Source organism: Fulmarus glacialis, unplaced genomic scaffold (assembly GCF_000690835.1).
Source record: "Fulmarus glacialis isolate BGI_N327 unplaced genomic scaffold, ASM69083v1 scaffold44268, whole genome shotgun sequence".
NCBI lineage: Eukaryota > Metazoa > Chordata > Aves > Procellariiformes > Procellariidae > Fulmarus > Fulmarus glacialis.
In genome coordinates this window covers 1-9,931 of record NW_009227129.1, presented here as the reverse complement: position 1 = coordinate 9,931, position 9,931 = coordinate 1, and the positions used below count along the sequence as shown (strand labels likewise).

The window sequence follows — 9,931 nt, the reverse complement described above, 5'->3', positions numbered from 1 at the left end:
AGGAACTAAGGACACACACACACGGGGCATGAACACCTTGTATCAGCATGCCCTGGGGTGGGAAAGAGCTTGAATACAAATACTTCAATGTGAATATCTCCTATACAGCATTCAGTTTATTACATCACCAGGAAAGCTAGGCACTATCACTGCTGCTTGTACGCGCACATGCTTTGCAGACAAGCTCTTAATAAGCAGACTTCTACAGTTCTATCATAAATACCTACTAATAGTACTGTCATTACAAAATGATTGCTAACAGTGTTGTAGCTATCAGTACACAAAATACTCTGTGTTAGTGTCAGATGTTTCAAGCACAAAACCATAACCAAAGCACCTGCTGCAATAAAAGGAAAATTTTGCTTCTGTTTTTAAGTGACATCGTTTAAACATATATTTAGAAAAACTCTTCTTGAAATCATCTCTTCAGCTACGTACTGCAAAATTGTATCTTTTATAGGAGCTATGTTCTTCTTTCAAAACATAATATTTATGCAACATGAATTCTTTTTTCTGGAATACACCTTTATGTGTTTATCCTCCAATCTTTTTTTTTTGATGGAACACATTTTGTACAATGAAAAATAGGACCACAAAATGTAAGGAAGACTTAAATACAGAAAGTGCTAAATGAGGGTTCTTACATTTCACCTGCATTTCACCAAGGATTAGTTCCTTGGCTTCAGCAGTACTCTGCTTAGCAGGGAGATGCATGTGTGCAAGACTCAGGCTAAGAGTATTACTTGGAGTTTTAGAAACCTGATCCAAATTTGCACACCGTAGCATTATAGTTAACTGCTACTCAGACAACCATTCTAGTGATGCTAACCCATCCACTCACATCTTAGTTTACTGGACATTAGATGTTCAACAGATAAAACAGCAAAAGGAAGTCCTCAGCAAAACAGTTTTGTCCAAAGTATGCAATCACACACAGACCAGTGATTAGCCAGACATCCTAAGTGAAAACAACAAAAAAATTGATTCAGTTAGAACAAAAGAATTCCTTTTGAACACACCACAGAAATTATTTTCCCATAAATATCAACAAAATATTGTAAAAGACATGTTGTAAACTTAACTGAAATATACGTCCTCTACATCTTAAAAGGTTTGGGAAGTATAGCGTGTTTTTCAAATATCAAGTAATAGAATAAAGGCAATCTTATTTCACCCTACCTGTTGCCATTTGCCCTTAATTGCTGGATCTCTGATCGACTGGCAATGTCTCTGGATTTGCTGGATGACACCCTGGTAATACACCATAGAAGAGTCATAATTCCCAAGGAGTGCATATTCTCTTCCTTTTTTGGCATTATCGCAAATCTCTGCTAAATTCATCTTCACTCAGAAATCTGAAAGAGAACATAATCATCAGAAAAATGAGTTTTACATGCATGCTGTAGAATAATTCAGACCATGACACTTTAGCTTTGCTTTTTCTCTCATAGCTGAATTGTGCCTTTCCACCCTCGTTCCTGTGCAGTCCCCCTCTTTTTCAACTTAGCTCTGGAATATCTTTCTACTAGCCTAAGGTTTGAGATCATGAATCATAACTCTTTTATAGTGATAAAAAACACAATTTCTTTGCTGCCTTTGGCCCCAACCCTGTTAAATTAATGCAAGAAAATTAAATGCCCTGCCCACACTGAACCTAACAAGCCAAACTTTAATTTGTAAATCACCACAATATATTAGCAGCCATCAACCCGTGAATCACAAATCACACGAGGCATTAAATTGCCTTTTATACTGTTATATTACATACGTGCCTAAATGTGCCAACCAGCATCAGGGAAGTCTGCACTTAGCACTTTCAAGAGCCCTCACCCTAATGAGATTATGATATGGTTGAATGGTTGAATGACAGCTCTACTATAGACAAAGTTGAGAGCTCATTCTGTTAAAATATTCTTTCAAAGTACTCCAACATCCACATGCTGACTTGGATTTTTTCATTAAATTTAACATGTCACTTTGGGATTTATGGCAGTTAGCAATCCAAATTTAAGATTTCTTAAAACAGTGATTCCCAAAGTACAACCTTCCCCTAGTGCCCAAAACCATTTAATATTTACAGATTTTACTAACTTTTCTATACAAGTAGTAAATCACAGCATGATTAAGGCAAACCCATAGTCCAGCTTCTCCCATTAATCATTCAAGAAAGCAATATTCAACCACACATTCAAAAAGTAAGCTATGTTGTACAGCTAGGTTTGTATTTAAGGTTCAAGATCGAAGCAGTGCCTGCCCCTTTATCTGAATCCCACATGACCCAAAGTCTAGGTCCTTACCACACAAAAAGAGCATCAGTTCCTTTCCCTTGTCCTCTGATTCAGGACGGGTGGGGTCCCTGACATTCACCCAAATATAAACCTCTGGAAGTCAAAAATTAAAAATTACAATTCATAGCTACGCAATGCAGAGAGTTGCATTGACCAAGGGGGAGGAGGCCGGCTCAGGAGGGTCGTCCACTAGCTGCATCGAGGGTTTGGCAAGACCAAGGTGGTGGAGAAGAAACAGGGAAGGAGGGATACAGCCAGACGGGGAGAGAGCAGCATACAGTTCAGGCTGCCCAGTCAAAGACAGCTCGTGATACGGGGGTGCATGCTGTAGGAGCAGGTGGTAGCAGAGAGAAGCCAGAATAGGGAGAAACAACTTTTTACATCCTAGTGGGTTATAAAAATGTTAGTAGTTTTTATAGAACAGACAAGACAAGATCAAGATGGCATTAAGGAGGATGTATCTTATGCCTTTGTATTCCCTCATGCTTAACAAAATTTAAACCTCTGACAGTAAGTAAAACATATGTCTACATGACCTTCATTATGCTTTCCCTGAACACTGCCTATAGCAAACACACGCTCTGCCTCCCATCAGTGCCAAACTGATGGTCCTTACTGCTGCCTGCAGCTGCACATCGGCTCTGCTCCACCACCTCTTCACTCCTGCTCCCTGCAACTACACCATGGAAACCTGCTACCCTCACTTAAGCCCACAGGCCACACAGCTTCCACGTGGCTGAAGACTTTGATAGCAAGAACATGCTGCTACCCCACGGCTGGCACTCCACTGAGCGCAGCAAGACACATTGGGGCTTACTTGTCCTCGTGCTGAGCTGCACGTTTCAGCTTGCAGATCATTCCCATGGGCTGTTACAAACTTCTGGGCAGGAGCAGAACTAAGGTGGAAAGGGTGAGGACCCTCATTTTGTTTTGTCTTGGTGCTGAGGAAGGACAGGATATGTCTTTGGAGAGCTCTAGCTCTCTGGCAATTAAGACCATTTAATTTTAAAATACAGAAGATGATAACTGATAAGAAAAAGTGATGTCACTTGCATTGCACTGGAAATGGATAAAAAGATAAGAACTGAATATAGGTTACAACGCATTCAGATCCAATGAGTCAACTTATAAATGAACAAAACACCTCCTGGGGCAGAATCCATTGCCCCGTTCTTCAAACACATCCAGGTTAGGATCTGCTACACAACCAGCTTGTCCCCGTAAGGAAAACATCCTCAAATCTCTGGAGGTTTTCCCCACATGTAGCAAAAAAGAGAGAGTAAATAAAACATTTCTAAGGAACTGCTGCATGTAATTCCTAGAAATCCATTAAACAGAACACATATTTACTTTAGCAATCTCTTGTATCTGTTTATTACAGCTAGTTCACACCCTGCAGGCGTGTGTTTAACTCCCTTTTGCCTTAAGAGGGCTGACATCCAGCTCCCCTTAATCCCAGAAGAGTGTCCCACTCACCGGAGAAGACAACCTCCTCATCTCCAGTGGAAGCTGGGCCAACCCATGGGCAGGAGGCAAGGCACAGCAGCCACGCAAACATGTGCTCGCTTCAGAAGAGTGGTTAGGGAGCTGGGAAGCGGGAGGCAGAAAAATTTACACGGTCTTAAAACTGCAGGGGGAAACCAAATGAGAGTCTCCCATTTCCTCCAGCAACCAAGAGTTTGGGGGCTTCTGGCCTCATGCTGGTGACGCTGAAGCTTAAGCAAGAGCTTGATGCACGGTGCGTCACGGTGGAGAGCTTCTAAACATGGACGATCACTGAAACTTGGAGCATACAGGGAGGTTGGTGGATGTACACGAATGTACCTACCGAGCGGTCGATGCCTCCAGAGCTAGGCTGACAAAAGCCTCTGGATCTTTGATTCAGGCACTTCCATTTTTACTTATCACCTACCCTAGACACCAAAGCAGGTAATATAGCTTGAGAAGGTGAATATAACATCACCAAACACCCATGAGACACGTTTGAAACTGCAACTGTAGACCTCAGTCCTAAATCAGTGCTCCCCCTGGCCCCCAGGCAGTTATTTGAGATCCTATTGCAAAAAGACTGGTGATTTTAAACTAATGGCTAAAAATGGTTTAAAAAAAACTACAAACGTTTTACTCGCACCAGCGATGGTAATGCTACTTCAGAATAGCCAAAGCAAGTCAAAACAAATATGTCCAAAACTAAGGAAAAATTATTTTTACGAAGAAATTCCCTCCTGGATTGTTTTCTGGACAACCCCACTCTTCAGCGCTGGGGTGAGGAGGAAGAGGTAGCTAGAAGGAGGTGGGGGCTTTTTCATGTTATGTACTTATTTGTTATAATCTGTTCTACATTATATTATAGAGCTCATACAACATTGCAAACATACAAGGAACCCAAAATACAGAAGTCATAAATAGTGCTTTTGTTGTTTCTCTTTTATTGTTTGGGGTTTTGTTTAAATATTTGTTTTTCCTACCATATCACAGCCACATCTTTTAAGTAAATACACAGCCAGGGACAACTGTTGTCAGGTACATTTAGAACAACTTACACATTACTTGTGACACCAGTCACAGCTTTTCATTCTATCATTGCGTGGTTCTTTCCTGCACTAGACCATAACAGCTCCACGGCACATCAAGATATCCTTGGAGATGCCTTAGTTCACGAATCATTGACAAGAAGACACATTACAGACATTCATGTCAGCGTAGCTGCGACACATGGGGTCTTAAGCCCACTTGTTAAAAACCCTGCAGCAGCTAGGCTAAAAGGTCACAGGGGATATTAATCTCTATTCTTTGGAGCATAAGCTGAGCTGATCCCTGTCTGGGGTCAGAAAAGAATTTTTCTCCCAGAACTAAAGCAACGCACAATTGAGCAAGATCCAAAAGACAGTCTCTATGTTAACATTAAAGCATTATACACAAACAAACATATCCATAGGCAGATACAGTGACTGTGTGAATGGTGGGCAAAGAGGGACAGCTTGTTTAGCACACTATTCCAAACTTGTGTGCAACACCAGTGGTAATGCAGGACGACTTCTGCCCTTCAGCCTGACTCCCACTTAACCTCACCACAGTGCTACCAGAGGCAATAAATGCTCTCCCCTATAGATGGGGTCTGTAGCAGGGGTTTTCCTATTGCTTGATATTGAACATTCAACTCTGCAGGTGCCAAAACGAAAGGCATCTCTGCTATCTTTACATGTCTGTTTTATGCCTATGTGTTTTGACACAATCAGTTACACAACTATGTCCCATTTTCTCCACAGGCACTCGACTCTTGCACAGGATGGATGACACTCATTAAATGAGCAGTTACTCATTTTTGGTTTATTCTCATTGTTTCAATAGTCACGTCAAGCCCTTTTTACTGCCTACTAATGAGACTTTTTTCCAAATCAGTTGTTAATTGCTCACTGATAGGGCTGTAACATACCTGTTTTTTTCTGGACATGTGTCTTTCTCTGACCAAAATTTTACCCAGGCAGACCAGAAATTTTCCACAGCTCCCTGAGATTGCTAGTCTTACGTCATAGCAGCTGTGCAGCATTGCTGACTGGACAGCCGAACATCTGGAAAGGCCTGGACATACACAGATGAAGGTTACTAATTCTGTTTCTCATTTTCTGTAAATCAGCCATGCAGCATGATGTCGGGCATCCCGAAATGCAATGTAAGAGACCCGACTAACGTCACAAGACAGAGTGCCACGCTGTTCAGCACCATCTTCTGAAATCCAGTGCTGAGGTACGACTATACATTTTCCTCTTCTACAAAATAGAGCCGGGATGGCTCTCTGCTGCTGCACAACCCCAGAACAGGTCGAGAGCCACAGAGAGCAAAGCAAGGAAGTGAATTCCAGTGTTAAAAGGTTTTGAGTTTCGTGTGCACCCATTTCTATTACCAGAGCCTAAGCAATGAACTGAAGTTGTTCCTTTCTCAAATTCTTCTTACTGCTTGGAAGCTTTTTCTTACAATTAATATAAACCTGCCCTTCTTAGTTTAAGGCCATATTGTTTTTGTAAGCCAGCTTTGACCAGTTTCAAACAGCTTCCTCTCCCTTGATTATGTTTTCACTTAAAATAGTACAATGATCCTATCTTCCATTTTCTCTTAAAGTTAAAACTTGTTAAAATAGAGCCATGTAACAATATGACAGTACATCACCTGGAAAAGCATAAACTGCAACACTAACTGGAACATTATCAGAGGAAGAAAAAAGCATTTTTTCTCTGCATGACACGCGATTCCTACTAGAAGCCTACAGAAGTCTATTTCTGACTGAAATACAGACTGTATTTCTTTTTCATGTGCTTGATGTATTTTATTTTATTTTTAAGAACAAATTATTCAAAAACACAATTATTAACAAAAATTTAAATAAGCATTGCCTGCTTTATTGGAAAGATTATCCCTTTTATTTTGGACTTGGGTGCAGAACAACTGGGCTTCATTTCTAATAATTAACTGTCCCTGTTCAGAAGCAAGCACTGATGCTGCAGACAATTATCAGGCATTACGTTCACATGACAAAAACAACATTTTAACTGATCATTGTCAGATAAAATACAAACAAACAAAAGGCTTGCCAAGTTCCACAGCCAAATCTATCTTTCCCTGTTAACTTGGCTTTGTTTAAACTCGCAGCTGTGGTCCCATGGACTGGTGTGGAAGCTAACGATCATTACCTCACAGGATCACAACTCCTGTTAAAAATATATATATATGAATAAGAACATGGCTCAGTTCCAGCAGATCTGGATTTAAACTACATTTAAATGGCTTCTTGAATCAAAGACGAGAAGTGTGCTACGCCAGTGCTCTTTTCTTTTTTTCCTTTTGCTGTGTGCATCAGCAGCGACAAGAATGGCTACAACTGCAGCAGCGGCACCGGGGCTTGCAGCAGGTAATGTCATTGGAGTGTTCACTCTCCGTTTGGCATGTCACTTCAAAGCAGCACACACGCCAGATAAAACATACACACACACCGTGGTCCAGGAAACCCAGCACCAAGGGATCTTTCCATTCAGTTAACTGCTTTCTGTTAACTGGGTTTTGGCTTCTTTGCACTGAAACTCTGTCTTGAAATAGCAGACGTGGAATTAATGGGGAAATGTGTATGGAAGTGGGAAGGAGAAGAAGCATGCACACAGGCCTCAAACTATTTTTGTGTGGAATCTTCTGAGAGCTAACTTGAAAGAGAGAGTTGAATGTTACTTTAAATGCAAGTGAAAAAAAAAATCTTCAAATGAAGTAAAGACATTCACCACAAATTAACAGTAAACACAAATACATAAGAAACCACTAAACAGTTGGTCAGTGTTTTAATTAGAGATAATATACTATTGCACCGAACAGAAAGCACCCTGGAGAATGAAATGGCCATTTGCAAAGCCTTTGAACTACAATTTTATGAAGAACTAGAAAGAGGAGAATCAGAGATTGCTGTGCTATTCCTAAGACTGACTACAAAAATGTAGAGCATCTCATGTACCAGCTTCAGGCATGTCTATTATCTAGTGTAAGAAGGTGTTCATCAGCTAGGCTGGATAAGAAATGAAAACTGCTAACACAAACACTATGGGGCACTCTAGGCAGTGTAGCTCCATACACATGCAGTTTAGGCAGCGAGAGGCTTGCTAGCTGCTTCTCCACCTTAGCCCTGCTGGACCCAGGCTGGCTCCACAGATCTCTCTCCTCTCCAGCACGGTCTCCAGGGCTTCTGGCATTAGTACCACACCAAACCCAAGCCAGTGTTCAGGTGGCACCAGCCCTGAGGTGACCGATCCCTCTTCTGACAGGATGCAGGGCTCAGAAACCTGAAGGATTCTGCAGGGCCTGTCCGGAGCTCAACAAAGTGGAACGCAGCCCAAATCAATAGCCCCTCTGGCCCTTTGTGGAGCCACTTGCTTCTCTGCACATCATGTGTGTAAGCACTTCTGGTAGAGCAAACGTGCCACCAAAGACTCCCAAGATGGGTCTCTGCAGAGCCAGCTTGGGTTCAAAGTGTTTATTAGGTCGGGCTCTGTGCTAAGAAAGGCAGTTAAACTGCTTCTGCACCTGGCCCTGGATACAGCATATCCATGTTCCCACAGCACTGCAGCTCACAAGCCCTGCCAGACCATAGTCAGCTCCACAAAGATACAGTTCTGGTGCTGCTACATTCCTAGCGCAGCCAATCTGCAACCCAGATAAACTTTCCATGAATAATTGCAGGTTTAATGGACTCACACATGTGTTTATAACCCTGACTCATAAGGTCAGAATTTAGGCCTGGATACTTTTCCACCCTTTGAATTCCCCTCTGAATTTCAAAGAATTGGCTCTTCAGGACTATGAATGTGTATTTTTTTTAATTAGAATTTTGCTTTTTTAAATTGTTCTAACGAATAGTATATATTCTTTAAAATATACATTTATATGCATATTGCTGTTAGTACTACAGATATCAAGTCTTCAGATTTCTCAGCTCATCCCCAGAAGAATCAGCTTTTTTTTGCAATTATTTACACAGCAAACCAGATGAAGGCCTATTCTTGTTTCCTTGTCTTCCATTTACTTTTCTAACTATCTTGAGATTGTGATTAGCTCAGGGCAGGATCCATTCCTCTCCATTACCTGCTCAAAAGCCCAAGTCTCCGAGAGCAAAGCACCCTGGAAGCACGCTGCACCAATGATGTTCACTTCTGCAGTCCGGTAAGTACCAGGAGCTGCAAGAAGCCTAAGCCTGCCTAGGATGTATCTGACATGGGGGTGCGGGGGAAGAAAAAAAAGAAACCGCCCAAAAACCTTCAACTGCAATAAAAATCAAACATCCATTGGAAAGAAACCTATCTCTGTGACATTTGAAACTGCATTAGGAATAGATGTTCCATATTCATATACAAGGGAGTACTAATGCACTGATGCTTTTAAGATACAGATTTTCAGGAAGAAAAAACAACTCCCTCTAATATACCAATCATAAATATGTATATTTTAAATATGATATGGAACAGGAACTGTAATTTTATTCCCCCCCATGCCTGTTGGAGAATACAAGATAAAGGATAACACTAGAACTGTCATCAAAGGAAATGGAGAGGGAAAAAGAGACAAATGCCAATACTGACATCATGACAGAAATGTGGGCACAATAGAAATGAAGCAAAATTATTTTAAAAAGTAACACTGTGTCTGCTCATATAAAGATCACCTAGTGCAACAAGCTCAACGGAGCCTAAGTGTGGTAGGTCACATGAAACCTCAAACCATGAAGTAAACTGGTTGGAGAGATTTTCCAGGGCCCCTAGCTCCTGGCTCTTGGACCGCTGCCTCCTCCGTATCCCTTTACCCAGCCTCCAATCTACTCTGCCTTCCGCATAGCCCTCCTCTTGCATCTGCTCAGCTACTCCTCCTCCAGCAGATCTCTCCCCTTTCATCCATCTACCGATGTTCCCATGTGACCCTTTCCTTGCATTCATTCTTTCCTCAGCCTCCAGTGGAGTCCTCCACTTGCATCCACACAACATCCAACACATCCTCCCCCCAACGCACCTCCTAACTGCACCCACCCACCCGGGTTTCTCCCATACGCCCCCACCCCTTCATTCACTCCTCCTGCAACATGCCTCCCCTTCTGCAGCCATCTACCCACCAGCACA

General features: G+C 41.9%; 1 protein-coding gene across 1 annotated transcript in view; it reads right to left on the bottom strand.

Annotated features, from left to right (window-relative positions):
• Positions 1-1,341, bottom strand: part of LOC104080610 (katanin p60 ATPase-containing subunit A-like 1 {ECO:0000255|HAMAP-Rule:MF_03024}) — a gene marked incomplete at its 3' end in the record, with an annotated part of 11,511 nt that extends 10,170 nt beyond the window's left edge. Inside the window, exon 1 of the mRNA XM_009583053.1 lies at positions 1,180-1,341. Coding sequence (XP_009581348.1) covers positions 1,180-1,341 — 162 coding nt within the window. The remainder of the gene's footprint in view (positions 1-1,179) is intronic.
• Between the last annotated feature and the right edge of the window lie 8,590 nt (positions 1,342-9,931).